This window comes from Protopterus annectens, chromosome 12.part0, assembly GCF_019279795.1.
Source record: "Protopterus annectens isolate FY-2018-M chromosome 12.part0, PAN1.0, whole genome shotgun sequence".
In the NCBI taxonomy this organism is placed as follows: Eukaryota; Metazoa; Chordata; order Ceratodontiformes; family Protopteridae; genus Protopterus; species Protopterus annectens.
The window spans coordinates 601,639,739-601,661,470 of record NC_056746.1 but is presented as its reverse complement, the minus strand read 5'-3'; the positions used below and the strand labels follow the sequence as shown (position 1 = coordinate 601,661,470).

At 34.8% G+C, this 21,732-nt stretch overlaps 1 protein-coding gene across 1 annotated transcript in view; it reads right to left on the bottom strand.

Annotated features, from left to right (window-relative positions):
• The window catches only part of LOC122816738 (mucin-4-like), a 544,109-nt gene that overhangs the window by 49,714 nt on the left and 472,663 nt on the right, over window positions 1-21,732 (bottom strand). The window contains exons 30-31 of the mRNA XM_044089732.1: window positions 20,649-20,785; window positions 8,617-8,711 (exon numbers count right to left, since the gene is read on the bottom strand). Coding sequence (XP_043945667.1) covers window positions 8,617-8,711; window positions 20,649-20,785 — 232 coding nt within the window. The remainder of the gene's footprint in view (window positions 1-8,616; window positions 8,712-20,648; window positions 20,786-21,732) is intronic.

The following is a 21,732-nucleotide window of genomic DNA, read 5'->3' as shown; positions in this document are numbered from 1 at the left end:
ACACACACACACACACACACACACACACTCACATACACACACACACACACACACACACACTCATTTATTTATTTGTATGTGCTTACTAGAATAGTCCAACTGAGCTCAAAGAGCCTCTAATGTGTTTAAATTAATGATAGAGCAGTAGGATTCTAGTAGAATGTCAGTTGATCAGCATTTGGTACAAGGATAGATCCAGACTTTCGTGAAGTAACTTTTAGTATAGGTTGAAAGGCCATTTGTGCTGGATTCTAGTTTGATAATCAGCCAAAATTAATTCCATAATTTGGCTACTTTAACTGCATATAGTAAGTTTTCATTGGGATTGTTGGGTATGAATGTAAATAATATGAATTGTTGACCTCAGTGGTTTGGTTGTGCTGTATTTCTTTTTTCTGGTGACTGACAGTGGGACATTTGTTAGGCTTGTACAGGATGCCCTGCACTACTTTGTGTTGAGAGCCTGCCGAGGTATTTATCAATTCCAGCCAATTCACTATTTGTAGTGTAATATCTTAGGATCATATAGCCCTCCAGGAGATAACATCAAAACCCTGGAATCTCTTCTCCATTGGGAATCAGAAATCTTCCTCCACAAAACCATTATACTAGGAGACTTCAATAATGAGTGGATCTCACTTACCTCACCTCACCACACAAATCATATTAACTTTTATGGCTTCTCACAGCTTATACAAACCCCTAGTAGGGTAGACAAAACCTCAAAAAAAAATCAGTACTAGGCTGGATTCTCACCAACCACCCATCTTCCACTCATAATTTCGGTATACTACCTGACACTCTAAGCAACCACCTCCCAACCTTCTTCATCAGAGACCAAACTTAACTCACTAGAACTAGCTCTCTTAAATACTTCAGATACACTAAAAACTCAGGGCCGATGACCTTAATACAACTCTCTAACTGGTCCCCCCTTTTAACACTTCCTTTATATGAAGCAGTTGAGTATTTCAACACTATCTTCTTAGGCTAATTCTCAACCAACTTGCCCCACCAAGACAGATCCGCACTAAATTCATCTATGCCCCATGGCTTACCAAGAGCAACAGGCAACTTATGAAACAAAGGGACAAACCATGAGACACCTGGCACAAAAACAAAACTACTCCTAATAGGCAAACATTCTTAGAACTAAGAAATACTGTAAAAAAAACCCAAATCAGACTAGACAAACAAAAATACTATAGTGAAGTTCAAACTAAGCACAAAACCAGCCCACAAAAGTTCTGGGTAGCGCTATAAACAGTATTCTCCAACCAGGTAAATCACCAACTCCTCATCCAAACATAGACACCACTTGTATAAACACAGCCACACAATTCAATGAGTTCTTTACTAACTCTATATTAAAGTTGTCAACTGACCTGCCCTCCTCAACCCCCACTATACTATATAAACCATCAACTAATGCCAAATCCTTCACCCTTCAATCCTTACACCATCTATAGACACCTAACCAAACTTAAACCCACCACCCTAGCAGTAGTCAAACTCCCTGCCAAATTCCAACAAATAGCTGCCAAAGCCATTTCCTACCCAGTCTCTATAATATTTAAGAGATCAGTCTCAGAACAAAATGTGCCACTTCTCTGGAAAATCTCCTACATTATACCAATACACAAAGGGGGCACCTCCACTGACCTAACAAACTAACGCCCTATAGCTATACTTTCCCCACTGGCTAAAATACTGGAAAAAAATTATCCACACCCAGATCCTAACACATCTCCTCTCCGACAATCTTCTTGCTGAAACTCAACACGGATTCCACCCCAACCATAGCACTATCACTGCATTCACCCATTTTAGTAACCTAGTAAATATGAAACGCAATAATGGCCACCTAGTGTCTACAGTTTTCCTTGACTTATCAAAGGCATTTGATACAGTCTCTCATACAGCACTTCTAAAATTACTCTCAGAATTAAAACTAACTATCTCCACTCTATTATGGTTTCAAGACTACCTCTCCCAATGCCAACAAGTTGTTCAATGGAAAAACTCCCTTCCCCCCTACTTCCTGTAAAACTAAGAATACCTCAATGATCAATCCTAGTACCCCTACTTTTCAATATATTTACAAATAATATTCACAAAGTCACCCCTCTAGCAAATCTGGTTCAGTACACTGATGACTCCACCTTAATCTGTTCTGCCCCTACCCTCCAACAACTTCACATCAAGACCCAAGAACCTTTGCATCCATAGAAACCTGACTATCAAACTCCCAGCTAATACTAAATCCTAAAAAGCCCCAACTTATGCTATTCCATCCTTCCAAATCAGCAGTATCTATTCCCCCATTCTCTATTTATGCATCAGATAATACCCCTATCTACCCTGTCATGCAAACCAAATTACTAGGGGTCATTATTGACAATAATATGAAATTTGACAAATACATAACTCATACAATAACCAAAGTCAACAAAAAAACTAGGTACTCTTTACAAATGTAAAAACTTCCTAACCAGCAACAGTAAAGTTACCTTAGCTCGTAGCCATCATTTCTCTACCTTACTGTATGCCTCTCCTGTCCTAATTAATGTAAACAAGAGTGATTTTAAACAAGCTATTAGTATGCTACAACAAAATAGCAAAATTTGCCACAAACTCCTCTAACCGCACCCACCACTGTAAAGCCCTAAAAGAGCTTTCCTGGCTGGAACTCCCTAACACCTTAGCTCTAAGCCAACTTCTTCTAGCTCACTAAATACTGTACCAACCTGACAAAACTCCAGCCTTACCAGACCTGATCATCCTCTACTCCAATAACAGAGAACTTAGATCCACTAACAAGGCACTAATCGCAAACTCCAAAAGCCATTACAGCTCTGGTGACTCCCTGTATTCTAGCAACATTGACAAGACTTGGAAATCCCTACCACTACAAATCAGGTTACAACCTAGCAAAACCATCATCAAAAAACAGCTTATTTCCCATATAAACAACTCCTGGACATGCAACTGCCTAGCACCTGCCTGACATATTCTAACTCCTTTCCCCTACCCACTACCCAACCTCCTCTTTAAAACTCCCACAAATGCACTATATATTATCACACGTTACTTGTAACTGCCTAGCACCTGGCTGACATATTCTAACTCCTTTCCCCTACTCACTATCCAACCTCTTTAAAACTCCCACAGATGCAGTATATATTATCACACGTTACTTGTAACTGCCTAGCACCTGGCTGACATATTCTAACTCCTTTCCCCTACCCACTATCCAACCTCCTCTTTAAAACTCCCACAGATGCACTATATATTATCACATGTTACTTTTAACTGCCTAGCACCTGGCTGACATATTCTAACTCCTTTCCCCTACCCACTATCCAACCTCCTCTTTAAAACTCCCACAGGTGCCCTATATATTATCACACGTTACTTGTAACTGTCTAGCACCTGGCTGACATATTCTAACTCCTTTCCCCTACCCACTATCCAACCTCTTCTTTAAAACTCCCAGAGATGCACTATGTATTATTACATGTTACTTACCCACTCACTGCCACCTACTCCCCACTGTCCCATCTATACCCATTAACTCTCCCATAGACTAAGTTGAAAAGCTTTCCCTTAAAATGTCAATGAGCTCATATGAACTTGTCTATATTCTCCTCATTTTTTAGTTTTCCTTTCTTCTCTTATCTTCAGTACATCTTCAAGATTATCTCTACTAAACATACTGTATGAACAACCATCGTATGTAACTAACTTTTAATTGCATGTCTAAATCTCTACGCTTATATAAATATCTTATGCAATCATATGTTATTATCTGCTATATTTTTATAAGTGAATGCACAAACCACAATACTCATGTAAATGTCTTATGTATAGTATGTTAATAATTCTTCTGGAGCTTTTCTCCCCGGGCCTCCACTGGAAATGGACAGCTCTGTCCAGTTGGACCTCCCTGGTAAACAAATGTAAAATAGATAAATAAATAAAATAAAAATAAAATATAATGTAGGTTTTGTATGGAATGCTGTTTGCAAATGTATTGATCTTACTATATGAATTTTAAGTTTTCTTAGTTAAGAAATGTAAGTAGTTTTGTTCTGCTACAGTATCCAGGATGAACACCATGTTGCTTTGATAAAAGTACATTATTCTTTTTTTGTTTTTTTTTTAAACTCCTTTGTATGCAAGGAGCTTGGGAGAGTAATGATAATATTGCACTTGATCTATTGGTTGATAATTCAGTGGATTTGCCATCTTTGTAGAAAGGAATAATGCATGACTTTTAACATAGTTAAGGTACATCAGTCACTTCAGTGGCTCTACTGGACAGAGGCACAGGGAACTAATCTAAGGGGGTGACGAAAGCCAACACATTCTGGCTAGGCTTATAAATGCCTTTGGGCAGATAGCCTATTACCAGCCTATGAACCTATTAATATGATGTTCCTGTATATATCTGTTATGAATATCAACATTCACTAAACTGCTCTTTAAGGCAAAAAGTCATGCATATGTTTTGCCTTGTAGTGGGAAATAAGAAACCGAATGAAAGTACTGAACATTGTAGCACACAAACTCATGTGGCAAACCATTATTAAATGTAAGAAATAAAGCATAGTTTTTGAAGGAGGCATGTGTTCTTGCCCCTGATGTAAGGACTTTAATCCTCTATATTATATATTGACTCTCATTCTGCCTTATTTTAAAGAGTTTCTGCAATACAGTTTGATCTAAGAGTTCCTATATTTAGTTAGCAGGAGAATAGATGTCCTGGGAGCACAAGAAACAAATGTTATGCATTTCTACATATTTTAATTTTATTTTATATATACAGTAACTTCACTGCAACTTCCATTTAACATCCTAAGACATTAACTGCGATTAATGTCTCCAAACTGCATTTCATTTATTTTGTGTAGATGGTAGTTTGATGTTTAGGATTCAGAATTCCAGGATGTGCCACTGCTCTACTTAAACTGTAATGAGAACCAGGCAAGGAGTTACGAACAAGGACAACTTTATTACTGCACAATTTAAGCACATTAATTCTTCAATAAGGATCGATTTAATATATGAAACCTGCACAAAGCACCTCGGACCCAGATGGATAAAACACGAACAGCTTTAATGTGGAGAACAGCACGAAACAAAAACCTTTTTGTTTCATGATGTTCTCCACATTAAAGCTGTTCGTGTTTTATCCATCTGGGTCCGAGGTACTTTGTGGAGGTTTCATAGTTATTTTGTGCACCTTCCGTTCATTTGGTATCGATTTAACATAGTTGAAATAATATATGCAGTGAGAAATAATTTGAAAAAGAACCATGATGATAGGAGTAATGCCAAACTAAAGGAAAGTTAAAATGCTATGTATTTTTCCTTCTCTTTTCTGTGTTTATTTGTAGTCTGTGTGTTTGTTCTCATAGCCTAGCAATAAGAGACTTTTTCTTTGTGAATGTAAAAGAGCAGGGAACATTTTTAAAAGTGTGCTGAAATTTCCATGTTTGTAGTATTTTCTTGTGAATATGATAAAAATGATGAAAAATCAAGAAAAGATGTAACTCCTCTTGTATGACTTGCATATCACTAACACATACCTGGCGGATTCAAGGAGAGTTGAATATCTACTGGCAATTTCTACTGTTGGAGTAGAACTGGTCTTACTACTTGTTTTTCTTTCAGCAAAGCAACTTTAAAACCAACTCAAGACATAAATAATATTTAATTGATAACTAGTGACGGAAACTGTCACCGAAGGCATATGAGGCAGGGGTGCCTATTCTCTCGCCAGTGTTTAATGCTGAATGAAACATTAACAGGCAGGGTGAAGCCCATATTGTACAAGAACAATGTTTTACTGGATGCAGTCTTTTAAACTCTTGCAGATGACCATAGCTCACTGGCAGAGAATCAGGCCTAGAAGTAAATATTTGGGTTTGAGCATGCTTTGCATTTTGAAAAAGATGACAGTTAATAACTATAAACAAGTGAAGATTTAAGAAAAACTTTGATAACTGGAGCAAGCTAGCAAATACACTGTCAGAGAAGATAAATATGCTGAAAATGATTGAACTTTCTAGACTTTTGTAAATGTTTCACAACCTTTAGTTTAAGCAATCTTTGAATGGAATACAAACCTGGAAAATGTGTAAATTTTTTACATGGCTGGGATAGGAGACGTATCGTAAGAAAATGCACCTTAGAAAATAGGACAAAATTAAAAACAGGGGCTCCACAGTAAATTGATAGACTCAAAGTAGTGAGGACAATATAAAGTAAAGAGACAGCAATGAAGACTAGAAGGAGCAATGGGAAAGATATCAGCACTGAAGGGAGTGGTGAGGATTTCATATCAAAAGTTATTATTTCAACAATTGTTTGTTACATTGCTAAATGTAAAGAGAGAAGGTAAGTGTTGGCAGTGTAGGATACACGAAGCAGGACCCCTATACATATTTTGGGAACTTGAAAAATTCAAGAAGCCTGGGCCAACCTATTTGGAGAATGGAGGAAAATGTTCAAAATTGAGATGGTACAAGACAGGATATTTTAAATAATAATAATGATAATAATAATAATAATAATAATAATAATAACAGCAATTAAAATGGAGTACAACTGAAATGACTTTGGACAAATTACTAGCAGATAAAGTGAACTCATAAAAAAATCTGAATGAGTTTTTGAAAGAATCTTCTCATTTAACTTAATATGAAATCAGAAAGTTTAATTTTGCAGTATTTTTCACTAAATCTTTCTGAATAGACTAACACCTTTTTGGTAGGACTTCAACTTGTTTTGTATGTCTGTATTGTTTGGGCGTTAAAGAGCAATTGACTTAGCACAACATGCAAGGTCTGAATTCCACTGAATGTTTTTAATGACACACCATTTGAATCTAAAAACATCAAAGTTTAATGGCTAAATTATATAAGGCTGAATAGGGTCTATATTACTTAGTCGAAGTATAACAACTTTGAATGTTATATGGTCGAGACCATATGTTCGAAGTTGTCATACTTCGAATTCAAAAAAATAAAAAATGAAAAGCAGGAACAACTTTCTAACACTTGTAAGCAGGGGGCAAGCCCCCCTGCACCCCCCGCACTTTCAGTATATGAACTCCGAGACCGTGCTACAGTGCAATAAAGGGAAAATTCCCTTTACCGCATTGTAGTGCGGTCTCAGAGCTGGTATATTTAAAGAGTGTGGGGGATGTGGGGGTGCAGGTTACTTGCCCCCCCTGCTTACAACTCTTTATTTTCCTTTTTGTTCTTTAATTTCTTTTTTTACGTCTTCGAAATTCTGTAGGTTCAAACATATGGTGTTCAGACTTACAGAATTTCGACTACATGATATAGACCTGGCTGAATTGCCTGAAGGACAGACTGTACTGCAACTGTATTATAATTGCAAACAAGTTAAATGGTAACTTACTGAGTGTTTTGCAGAGTGGCGAGGTTTGAGGGTGAATTAATTTAGAATTAGAATGTTTAAGCTCCTTACAGAAATATTTCATCTATTGTTATTTTTACATGCTTCATTTTATCATTAATAGATACTTAATGTTTTATAGCACTAATGCAGACAGATTCTGTATACTAGTTATCACAACATACTGCACTAGTGGATTATCAGCACTAAGTAATCAAGATATATGACTCTTTAAAATTTGAGTTTTCAAGTACTTTATAATTACATTTCCTCATTATTTTGATTTTTGTCTGTGATATTTTGAAAGGGGTATATTTTCATTTGTAGTTATCAAATGTACACTTTTTACTTTTAAAAGATTATCTGTGCTAATTATCAACATGTATTTTACCTGACACTAAATTTCTTTAAGCAATTTAGGTTATACTTCATGTTCATTTTGCTTTATTTGCTATATTTGTATAGCACAAGCATTTATCAGTTGTAGAGAGAATTTTAATTGTAAGAATGGAAATTTTGTTTGTTTGGGGTAGGATGGAAACAGAAAACTGGGAAAAGGATGACATGGAACAGATTATGTTTTTACATAGCAATTTTTTTTGGGAAAAAACAAATGAATCAGACAATGGATTGGATTGAAAGAATACAATGATTCTAAAAAAAGATCATTGAAGGAGAAGTTATGGAGGGGGATAGAAGACTGTAAAGAAGTAATGGAGAAACTTGGAAGAACACCATGTTCTACTGGAAGGTTTGAACAAAGATTCGAATTAATATGTTTGAGATGGCTCCTTAATAATTCAGATTTCTGAAACTAGGGAATAAGGTATACCATAATTATTTTAAATTCATCTTCCAAATTTATATTGGCACACTGTCTGGAAGCTTTGATTTTATTTTTACATGTGAAATTTATGCTATTAAAAAGTAATTCAAAATTATAGCACTGAACATGATTCCTCCTGATGGTAAGTAACATCGTACTCAATAAACTATGAAAAAAGGTAGTCATACAGATAAATTACAGCAAGCACCATGAAGGAGTTATACAAAAAACAACTTCATGTAGGACTATCATCAAAGTTTACATTGTGTGCTCCTGTAAAATGGATACCTCAATATTTGCATTTCCTGCTTTTATTTGCTTTTACAGAGGTTTAGATTTGCAATGGTTGTTATATGCAGTACCTGAACTTCATTAGGATCCAATATTGCAAAGGTGCCTATGTCCATAGAAGGTTTGATGGAAGAAATGGTCATCAGGTCTTCAGCTTTTGCTCCAGCTACAACACAAAGTATAAGAGGTCATTGTTCAAATGCTTTGCAGTACATGTTTATATTTTAGACTCTGTACAAATTGACTAATGTGGAAAAACAAAATAAAAAAAGGTTGCAGACAACATAAATGTGATGTTTCAGATACAGCTGTAGGTTGCAGGTCTTTGAATATTAAATACAGGAGGCACATACCCAAGGAAGATGAAAAATGTATTTTGCACAGGTGCTGTGGACTAAGCGAACCAATGAAATCAGTGCATGGCTGTACTAGACATACCTGAAATCTACAGTTTAAGATGCTACAAACTTAAACTCTAGTTTATATTGTACCATATAGCAACTTAAAACAAACCACAAAAGGACTGTATACACATAATCATGATGCTGCAGTTGTAACTCAGTAATGAATGCCTGCCTATGCAGAAGTTTTAGAAAGTTAAGAGAGTCACTGACTTCAGCACTGCCTTATGATACTTCATGATCTGTTGTTTGGCCTTTTCTTGAAGGAAGGTTTATTTTCTTAGCCAGTATTGATTTTTTTTCCTTTTTTTAATTCCTGGTAGACAAATGAAGTAGGAAGTTAATTTTATTGCATTGCTTCCACTATGCTTCCTCATGTTTTCAACTAGGTGGAGCTTCAATTGGATGAAAAAAAGTATGACTGAAACAATTTTAAATTGCAAGGAAATTAAGTGCCTGTGCACACCAACACCACCTTATTTTATATTTTATATAATGCAACTCCAAAACTAATAATACAGGTGAAGAATCCCGGAAAGCTCATGTTGGCATTTGGGATGATTAGAACAGACTATGTATATCATATATGGTTTTGTTACTATGCCTGTATGAGTCGGGAGAGAATAGCAAAGGGTACTTCTTGGACTCTGAGATTACCTTTACCTGATCTTAAAAATTTTACATTTTGAGTTTTTGACATTAGTAACCTACAGCTAAAATTAGGGATTACTGAATATTTTTCATTAAAAGTACTAGTGTCCACTCTTTTCACATTCATGTATTTTACATTGGAAGTGTTTCTCATCATTCCATATGAACAATTTTCATTGGTGTCACTGTAGTTTGAGAAATGCTATGAAAAAAAATTACGTGGACAAATGGAAATAGCTTTACAGTATCTTTACCCAAGTGCAAATAACCATATGTAATAATTCTTCTTAAGGTTTATCTAAGTAAATGGTTTCTTTTATATCTCTTAAGTCTTGTACATATATATATATATATATTAGTGATGGTTGAGTTATTTAGGTGTAAGCAAATTAGAATACATTTTTTGGTGCTTTGTGTTATATGACTACTGATTTTTGTTTTTTTTATTGTATACAGATTTTTGTTGTCAGTAATGAAGTATTTTTAATAAAAATGGCATTACTTTTATTAATACATTTGTCTGGGATCAGTATCCTACATTTTAAGAAGCTTTCTGGAAAAAAAATGATATATATATATATATATATATATATATATATATATATATATCAAATGTGCTCATGGAAAAAAATGTGCAAAATTTATAAAAAAATAAAGAAACATATTACTATAGAGATAAGGGATGTGCATCCCTTACATAAGTACAAATAAAGTGCTGCCATGCATAAAATTAAAAACTCATGGGATCAAACAAGAAACGTGGTAGTTCCTTACTTAGAATAAAAAAAAAATCTAACTAAACCTTTGTTATTTTATATTAATGTTTTAGCATGCGGACATATCAGTGACATGTGAAGATGTGTTGCAGTGTTACCATTTCACAAAAGTTTGTCATATCAGATACGAACAATTTTAGACCTATCAGCTTGGTCAGTGCTCTGCTTAAAATCATTGAGAGTTTACATTGCAGCTTATTCAGAGTGACATGTGGGACCTTCCTCTGTAGATGTGGAGGAACAGTCTGTCTTTGTTAAGTAAAGATCTTGCCATTTAAACATGTGTCATTTTTAAGAAGTGTATTACCCAACAAGTAGATGATTTTTTTAGTAGATGAAGTTTCATCTCAATGATCTATTCACTTTCTCTCTTATCCAAACTTTACCCTCTCTCTTTTCCAACCCCCTCCATCTTCCAAGCCAATCAGACCTATAACCTATGAAGCCAAGGCATAGCCAGTCTTTCTCTACAAACCCCCTCTCTCAGACTTCACTCTACTAGTGACTGCTTCTCTGTACTAGCCCCAAAACAATGGCAGTTACTTTCTCCTCATTTAACTGAGCATGCAAATGGCTCTCTGTTCAGGCCAAAGTTTCAACAATACTTAAAAACAGTTTGAATGCAACTATCCATCTAAAGGGCATGTCACATAAACTGATATCTTCAACTGCATAGTACCTCTAGCCCCTTCAAACCTGACCCATCTGATGAACTCACTCATCCTAAGCTGTGATTCAGCTTACCACTCATTACTGCTCTAAACTGACTATGTATAATATTGTCCCCTCTTTCAGATCAATGGTTTCTATTAAACCTAGCTACTACTGAGATTATCTCCACTTCTACTTCTCCTAACTTATCTCTCTTCTTATGTAATGTTACATATATTGTTAAATTTTCTACATATTTATTGTTTATCAGATTTTGTATATTTACTCATGAATGTAAACCACTGCCTTTATATACTGTACATTATGGTGGTACTCCGGTAGCGTTGTCGCCTCACAGTAGACATTGCCCATTCGATTCTCAGTTAGAGTGTCTTCTGTGTGGCGACATGCATGAGCGGGCGTTCCTTCTTTGAAGGTTTTGTGTTAGGCCCGGCAAGCCAGCATGTAAAAATCTACTGCCAATCATTAGCGGACCAGAGTTCCGCTGTGGCGACCCCTAACCGGGAAAAGTCGAAAGACACAACAACATTATTTTGTTACATTATGAAATAACCTGGGCTGAGCTTTTAATTGGCTATTGTTTGATCAATGTTCATCCCAAGTAAATGCATTTGGAAGCTAAATAAATAAACCTATCAACCAGGCTTTAATATAGAAAATCCCTGTTGGTATGGCATTTTGCATTCCAGCAGGAATTCACTGTGTGATTTTTTTTCCTTTTTTCAGCAACAGTGTAACCATATAGTTATTTTGTATAAGTAAGGGGGTGTGGGGTGTAAGAGAGCTTGACCCTGCTGAAAGAATTTTTTCAAAGGGTTGAAGCCTCAGTCATATTTATTTTTATGTGTACAAGGCTTCAAACAGTAGAAACACTGACACTCATAGTAGAACCAAAGATGTAACAAAATCAGATTATGAAGGGCTGACAATGCATACTATTTCTATGGGGTCTCCAGGATCAGATAAATGGCTCTACCTTCCTACTCCCAACTGGCTTCACTGGTCCTGTGGAGAGATCTTTTGCACATCCATTCACTGGTAAGTTTAATCTGCCCCTTTGCTCACCCACAGAGGTTGGAATGAGATGATAGAAATCAGGCCAGTCTGCAGAGCCTGTGAATTGTCCTATGCTTTCCCTGGTGGCTTGTATGCTACACATACTGATGCTTTCAAGCAGGTATATGCATGTTACCGGTCATACCTAGTCTACTGGCGAGTGCCACACTACTCAGACAGTATGCATGCTAGAATATGTGCTGCAGGTGACACATCTGCAGATGTTGCTAATACAATGTACCAAATTGCACCCCTGACCAGGATGGCTAGCATTATTCATTCTCTTGCCCAGTGCTATTAGCACCCATACTGTTTGTAGAACTCAGGTCATCTGACGATTTACTATCAAAATTTTGAACCGCACTCCATCGAATGTACTATTGTCGAACACGGAAGTTCAAAAACAGGAATGTCGAAGTCAAAAAAACAATCTAGGAATGGGTTTCAACATGGGTTGAGGTAGGGGAGATGTTTGTAGTTCGGAATAATACTGAACACCTACCTCGACCCATGTTAAAACCCATTCCTAGATTGTTCTTTTTACTTCGACATTCCCGTTTTCGAACTTCCGTGTTCGACGATAATAGTACAGTCAATGGAGTGCAGTTCAAAATTTTGATAGTAAACCTCATCTGATATACAGTCAGGGATTTCTTCCTATACACCATGGGACCAAACGGAGTGCAGATAGCTTATTTTGATATTGCTATGGTTTTAGGTATTATTCTGCATGAGGTTATAACTGCAAATTAAATGCTGAAAGTATGAATGTTGGCACAGAAGGACAAATCTCTGCCTGTGATCCAGATAGCCCATGTTTGATTAGCAGCACTGGCATTAGACAGACACATAGGGGAGGATGTGGGTAATGCCAGCTCATGTATCATAGGGGAAGGCAGCTTTGCCTCATTGGATTTTGTGAAATGTGCAGGAATGCAGGTGAATTGCCCACTGTCTGTACCTTGAGACACCACTCTGCATAACAGTGTGCTGCTTAGGTCTATGGGTGGCATGTGTGGTAACACTCACACGTCTTAGAATAGCAGAACTTACAGAGCTCATAGAAAGCTGTTAGTGGAAGGGGGTAAGGACCATGTAGAAAAACCTTCTCACTCCCACTTCATAGATGAAAGCACCACTCTTGGTAAACTTGAATATCACACCACAGGGAACAAATGGGCAGAAGGACTCTCATTTGGGGGAACAAATGGGCCAACTGAACAGCCAGGAGGAATGGTTACATAGTCTAAGGAGCAATGGATGGCTAAAACAAGTATTAGATGTCAACTCATATATCATTTAATGGGAAAAGCACTGGTTAAACAAGAGGATGCAAAAAGTTAGGTTTGGGGGGGTAGCTATCTGTCTCAACAGAGTTTACCAGTGGTGACCTATAGGCCTGTCTGTCAATTCATTATAGGACTATTCTTTGTGAATATAAAAGTATATAAATTGGAATATGTATAACAAATACAATGGTGATTGCAAATTTGGTAACATAATTACTTCAATAAAAGATGCCACAGTTCTCCAAGATGGTAACAGATGAATATACATCTGATGTAGCAGGAGTGATGCTTGTCAAAAATGACATAAATAGATAATGAAATCCATGGCCAAATTATGTTGAGATTCATTAAAGATTTACAGTTTAGACTTTGACCAATGCGTATCTACAAAAATACAGAAACATACTGAGTAGCATAAATCTAAACTGCATGTCTAGTCTCTGCAGTGAGATAATTTTACTACTTTATATGTCAATGATGTAAGCCCTTATTCAATACAGTGCTAAGAACAGGCCAACTAAAAGACATTAAAAAGAACAATCAGTTTTAAAATCTGTATGGGCAAATTTTCCTATAAAGAATAGGAGACAAACTCATGAGATTTGATAATGACTATTATCTTCTGTTATGTCTAAAAATAAAGTTTGTGTTTCCTTTTAAAAAATCTTTAAGAATTCTAACACTAAAGCCCATCTTATTTTTCCAGCCAAGATGAGGATTTTTCTGTCAGAAAGACAAAACTCTATGGATGACAAATTTTCCTGTCTACAAAAGCATAAAACCCTGGCTAGTACTGAAGAAATGGACTGGAGCATTACTACTTTGAAGAGGCATGTTACTAGAAAAGGTTGGACAACATCATTAAAAGAAACGTAGAGACAAATAATAAAAATGATTTTATCATTGAACTAAATTAATTAGAATTAATGTTCTTCATTCATACCTTTGAAAATACTGTCTTTTAAGGTAAAATCTATGAATACTGTATTATGCCTTTCTGTCTTTGAAATACTGCTTTTTTAAATTAAATAGATGAGCTCTATAACATAGCCCTCCTTATTGATATATTGTGTATTATAATGGTGTATAGGGGGAGTCATTTTTGTTGTTTATTTATACATAATTAGTTAATTTATTACTTAAGTACTTAATGCATGGTATTTGTTATATATCTATCTGTGTGTGTGTGTGTGTGTGTGTGTGTGTGTGTGTGTGTGTGTGTGTGTGTGTGTGTGTGTGTATATATATATATATATATATATATGTATACACACATACATATATATATATATATATATATATATATATATATATATATATATACATGTATTTATTTATTTAGTTATTTATGTTTGCTTTAGTTTAAGATTTCTTAATTATTACTTCTAGAAGTGCGGCTGTGTGGGCTTTGAGCATTTGAGATAGGATGTTTGTGTGTAGCTTGGAAGATAGTTGCTGATGAGACAAGTGATTTCTCGTCATGTAACCTTCTGCTATTGCCGGACTTGATTTTGACTTGTGGCTCTGCTGATTTATGTGGTTGTGTCTTGATTATATTAAAGTTGCTAATTTGCCATAGAAATTTGTTAGAAAGTCTAGTTGGTAGGAATAAAATATATTTTGTTTCCTATACACTAGGTGGTTTATGTTTGTGGGGTTGGCTGTGAATTTTCTTGTATATTACAGTGAACTAGCTGAAATAACCTTTGATTACCCTGTAAGTTATTGTGCCAGTTATAAAACATAATTTCAATTACAATTGCTTACCTTTTCCCACCTAGAGCTCATGTTTTTCATTGACATTGTTGATGCTGACTATGGGAATGAACATGTTGAGTCATGGGACAAAGGTTACATGACTGAACATTTAAAGAAGTAAGATACTCTACATTACCTTTTACACATTTATTTATAATTTAATAGTAAATAACTTAAATGGAACTGCATATGAGTTAATTTAATTTTAAGGTTAATTTGAATAACATTAAGTTTAATGAATTAAGGGAATGTTGATTGTGACCGATAAGGGCAACATAGTAGGGGCAAGACACTATCCTGATTTTTTTGATTGCCAGAATGGTTATGAAGAAAAAATGACCAGGTAGCTCAAAAATCACAAACAAACCTTTAATAAACAAAGTTTAAAATTACAGTTGACCACTTTCGTCAATAATGACACCTTCAGAACCAAGGAATAACAAATGCTACTCTAACAACAAATAAAAACTATTGTAAAGACACACCCCCATTGTTGTACCTGATTAGATGATAGAAAAAAGATGCAAAAAGCCAATCATACATTATATAAAATATCCAATCAAATTGCAGAGACTGGACAAAGAAAAAACAATCAGAATATACCAGTTAATGATCACAACCCCCCTTTTGTTCACTCAGTAAAATTATGAGAAAAAATGAAAAACAACTGGCCATCTTACTACAGCAAAAAAGACCAATCATAAGTTTAAAGAACAAGAATCAGCCAGTGACTAAAGGAGAATATAAATATGTAATAATATGGACAAAGTCTACAGTCTTGTAGCTCTATTTTTTTAGTTCACTAATGATCAAAATAGAATCTAAGTCCAGGCTATGTAATGGCATCTAATCACAATTGCCACATAATTTTATGATGTAACAAACTGTTTTTCCATTCACCAGTTAGTATACCACATCCAACCTGTTCCAGTATGTAAAAGTTAAACCTGTCAAGGTTTTTGCATATTAATGCATGTCTAAGAAGTGCACTTTTACTGTCTTTTCTCTTAATACTATAGATATGCTGGTAGATTCTCTTTCTTAATGCATTGTCCGTTTTGCTGATGTAGAACACAGAACAGGAACCACACCATGCCATGTATACAACATGAGATGAAAGACAATTAAAACAACTATAAATAGCACTGTTGTTAATCATATTAAAAAAAAACTTCCACATTAGAATCAATGTATGTTCACTGATGATGACAACTCCAATTACCATAAGCAATCCTACAATGGGAAGAAATGAAACAAATGGAACAGAAACAAGAATTGATGCCGAACACATCATGTCTTTCTGGTACTGGTGATTCACAATTATTTGGACCTGATAAAGGTAATGTGTTGGTAACTACTTAATTCAATTTTAATATTTACAATTTTCTGACATTTTAGTGGGCCCTGAATATCATCATCTCTTTTTGAAAGGCCTTACCTCTGTAATCTCCAGTTAGACCAGTATTGTACAAACTCCTAGTAGATTTAAAAATCTTCAGCAGGAAACTCATTTTTCAAGCACTGATTGGTGGAGACTTAGGGTGGGACCCCATCACCAATAATTTCAAATGAAAAGTATATCCCCAATCTCTCTTTGTATCCTATTATTAATGTCTTTGAAAAAATGTGAAAGGGAAATAAGGGATTTATTAAGCAGCAAGATTAAGAATAAATATTAAAATTTATCTAAACAGGAGTGAGACATTTTGAATGGTATTACAACTAATGGTAATTTACGCTGCAAGAAACCTGACAAAGGTGGGGGATTGGTTATTGTGGACACTAAGGACTACTCTGGTAGGATGCATTGGTTGTTAAGTGACCAATCCACATACAGAATTGTTTCTATTAATGAAATCAATATAGCTTATTGAGCTATTAATGCACATCTCGATGAATTGCTACTTTTTGACACCATACCTTCTGTGTTCCATGAGTTTTTGAAAGTAAACCATCCTTGTATTCCTACAATTTTTGGAATACCAAAAATACATTCTAATCTCGCTGACCCTCCCCCACCCTTTATGTCCGATAGTCTCTGCTGGTGGATCAATCACAGAGCCACTAGCTAAATTTGTGGATAGAAAACATAAACGTCTGTTCAGCAACTTTACTCACATCATTAGAGATTTGTGGGACTTCTTAAATAAACTTAGGAATGTCACTGTTGATAAATCATACACTTTTGTTACCTGAGATATTAGAAATTTGTTCACCTCTACTCTCCACAAAGATGATATTCAGTGGTTTAAGGAAATTATTTCTACACATGGTGGTGTTTCAGTGTGTGATACTTCTCTTATTACTGATTTTATGGAGGTCATATTACACATTAATTTAATAACATTTGAAGGTGAGCATTATAAACAATGTTATGGTGTTGCAATGGGGGCTGCATATGTCCCCACTTTTGTCAATGCTGTATTATTGAGATGGAAGATGAATTCTGTATTCCACTTGAACCTCTTCAAATATTGCACCTATTATTACTGTTATCTTGATGATATTTTCTTCATATGGACAAGCGAAGGGCATTTGCTTCCAGAATTTGTTCAACAACTTCAGAGGACATCTATGTTTTTTGAGTTTACCTTTTTGCTCACCATGAAGTTATGAACTTTCTTGACATTGTGAAAAAAGACAATTTTGGGATAACTGAGACTTCAGTCTATAGAAAGCCCACATTTTGTAATATGTGCTTGCACTTTATCCACCCCCTACATCAGAAAAGGGGTGTGGTCAAGAGCCAGTTCATTCATATCTCTTGACTTACATCCAATGATCAGATTTGTTTACAAGAATTTGACCAACTAAAAGCCATGTTTTTGGAAAGGGGGTATTCCCCCTTAGTGTCACTGAAAAAATTTGGAAAAATTTTATTCAAGAAAGGTCTAATAGATATGGAGCAATAATTATGCATCGTATGCTGACTAATAAGGTTGAACAACGTGGTGGGTCTCCCTCTGGTCCAAGATTAATTTTAATAACACCAAGGTTTTACATTTCAGATGTGATTCTGAAGACATTAGGAGGATACTAAACAAAAATTGGCAGATTTTGCACTATGATGAACATTTAAAGCTACTTTTCACCAACCCCCAATCTTTACATACAAAAAGTGTTTCAATATAAAGAGGATTTTAGAAAAAAACAAAAAAGCAAGTGACTTTTGGGTTTCCGCAGACAACCAAATGTGGTAGTTGTCAGAAGTGTACATACATTGATTGTAATGTGGAAGAGTTTTTATTTGATGTGATTAACAACAGAGGTATTTACAGTCAGTTCAAGTATCTTTCTTGAGTTGTATACATAGCATGGTGTGGTTCATGTTCGTGTTCTACATGAACAAAACCAGCAATGCAATAAGAAAGAGACTCCACCAGCATATCTATAGTATTCAGATAAAAGACAGTAAAAGTGCACTAGCTAGACACGTGTTAATATGCAACAACTTTGACAGGTTTAACTTTTGTGTACTGGAATAGGTTGGCTGTGGTGTACTAAATGGTGATTGGAAAAACAATTTATTACATTGTGAAATGTTGTGTAAATGCTACTAAGGTACTTTCATCAGAATCTTTGCAGAATAAGTATAATTTTGATTTGAATAATTGGCTTATCATACAAATTAAAAGAGAATACATAGTACCTAAAACTGAACTATTTTCAGATTGAAAGAAAAATGTTTACCTAAAATTACAGAATTTTAAATAAATCTTAATACAAATAATAAGATAAGCAGATCTTCTTTATCCAAAATCTATAAAGTACTTAGAACGTGTAAATTGGATTCAAATGTTCATTATTGAAGCTATTCTACATAAATAAATATGGATTTTTTTGTAGAAAATAAAGAAATAATATTATAATGAGTTGGGAAAACCTCTTCTTTCTTACACTGGAAATTGTTCTTATGGAATCTCTTACATAGAGCTTTTATAATCCCTCATAAAATTAAATTGAATATAATAAACTAGATATAAATTGTAAATGTAACTCTAACTTGAAAGCAGATTTGCTACACATGGTCTTGGAATGTAAAGTATTACAACCTTTTTGAAAAGATTTGAATAATTTTATGCAAGCATTATGGTCAGATAGGGTCTCTCTTTTGAAATCTTTAATATTATAATAATATTATTTAATATTGAAATTCCTGGAACCATACCAAAAGTTCAAATTCTTCTTTTTTGGTTCATTCCAGCAATAGCTAGGAAAGTTATTACAAAAATTGTAAGAATACAACTACACCCTTGATTACAAAATTCACAAACATTGCAAAAATGGTTTGTAAACATGAAACATTTACCATTAAGATGAGAACCAACAAAATTAAGTCTAGTTATAATGATTGGATAAAGCCAAATAATCTATTAGAAAAGCATTGATTAACTGGTTGATATCAATAATTTTCAGATTTATATGACTTGTTATAGACTTTTTGTAAATAGTTTTATTGTTTGTTAATTATATGTTATTGTGCTGAATTCATATGTTAAAAATTGAATAAAGTTGTTGGAAAACTATTCATGAGTAGGGGATATCAGCATGGTTTAATGACAATCAAGCTTTTTAAATGAAAGGAGGTTGTAAGCTTGATAATTAAATGTATGCTTGAAGAGTGCTTTTTGTGGCTATAAGAAGAGTGTTGGCAAGATTAATGTTTTTGGATGAGGAATATCCTTGCAGCGGTCCACATGTCTGAAAATGCAATGCTCATAGAGGTTTTGAAACTAATAAGCATCTTGGCCTGTCAGCCTTTTTCGCAAAAGGAAAATGTATGTTGTAGTGGATATTAATTAGTCATCAGTCTTTTCTGGTATTACTGATGAATGATTATGTGGTATGAGACAAAGTGATGCATACAGTTTAGAGATACTTGTAGTTTAATGTTGTTTACTAATGTTACACTTCCTACAATTAATGGCTGATTCAAAGTGGGATTCAAAAACTTTGAGAAGTAGAGATATAAAAGGAAAACAATTTATTTATTTACCATTTGTGGACTGGGAAAGCCAGACTAGGACATAGCCTATTTTCAGTGGAGGCCAAGGGTGAAAAGCTCCAGATGCATGTCTTTGGAATGTGGGAAGAAACCAGAGTACCTGGAGGAAACCCATGCGAACATAGGGAGGACATGCAGACTCAACACAAAAGGCACCCCAGCCAAGAATCAAACCAGGGAACCTCTTGCTGTGAGGCAACAATGATAACTGTGGCACCAATGCTCTGCCACAATGAAATAAATATCTCAGAAAATGTTTGTGTTTTGAAAATATCTTCTATTGTTCTAGAGGATAAAAGAAATCTGGCAGATGAATTACCATTTCAAATAAAATTATAACATATTCCTTAGAACTATGAAAATGTCTAAGATGTCATAGTCAATGAATTGTACATAAAAATTTTATAAATCAGCCATTTCTTTTCTCAGATGGTGATTACTGAACTCTGTGATCTTCAGTCAAAACAATAGTATCAAATTATTTATAAAACCTACCTATTAAAGATTTCATCACTTCATAGTAGGGATTTCCAGAACTAAGATATCCACTGTATACTTCTTTTGTTTTTTCATAAATCAGGTTCTTCTGGGCTTGGGAGCATGCTGAAATGTTCAGAAGGTCATTGATTCCGCTGTTAAAAATAATCAAGTATTGTGATTATTCAGTGAAATACAAGTCATTGTCACTGTTATACAGCACTTGAAAGGCAAACATAGTGACAATACAACGTTAATATCAGAGCATGGATTTCCAAATGCGACTATTGTAAGACTCCAGTACAGCAGATTTTATATCTATTGCAATGGAAAACCAATATTTAGATTCAAGTTTTTTACTTATTTAGATTCAAGTTTTTTACTGTTTCGCAGATGCATACAATTTGAATTCAAAGCATAATAGTTCCAGTATGAATGCTACAGTCATTCATGGCATGGAAAAGTGCTAGTAGCCAAATCCTGAAGTATGTTAATTTGAACAAGGGTGATACTTTACTTGTATTACATGACTTTTGTCATTTATTTTATTGGGCAAGTAACAGGATTGTACCCTGAGGCCTCATTTTAGCTTTGACCTTGCTTTAATAAAATATTACATATAAAAATTAAAAATGCGCATATCTTCAGCAGTTACATTACAAAACAAAGCATAGAATGACAAAATGATTAGTAGCATACCTTTCAACTGTACAGATTTTCCCAGAATGTCCAGATTTTTGCCTCATATTTTTGGTCTGTTTCTCATAAAATTTTGATTTTCTGGCATATCGTTGAGGGTTGAAGTCAGAAAATAATGGCAGACAGACTTCATACCTGTGAGAAAATTCATGCTAATGCAAAACCAGTTATTATATCAACTTTCTAAGTTTGAAAGAGTAATATTTAGAAAGAGTCCCTATTTGGGGGCATTTGCCCGCACCCAATTATTTATGGCTTTGTCCAGATGTCTTGCTCTAAGAAGTTGAAAGGTATGTTTAGCAGACAACCAGAGAACCTTTACTGTAGATCCTTCTATAAAACTAGTAGCACTGTCTCTCATACACACGCACATTTACAGTAGCATGTGTGCACAAACACACAC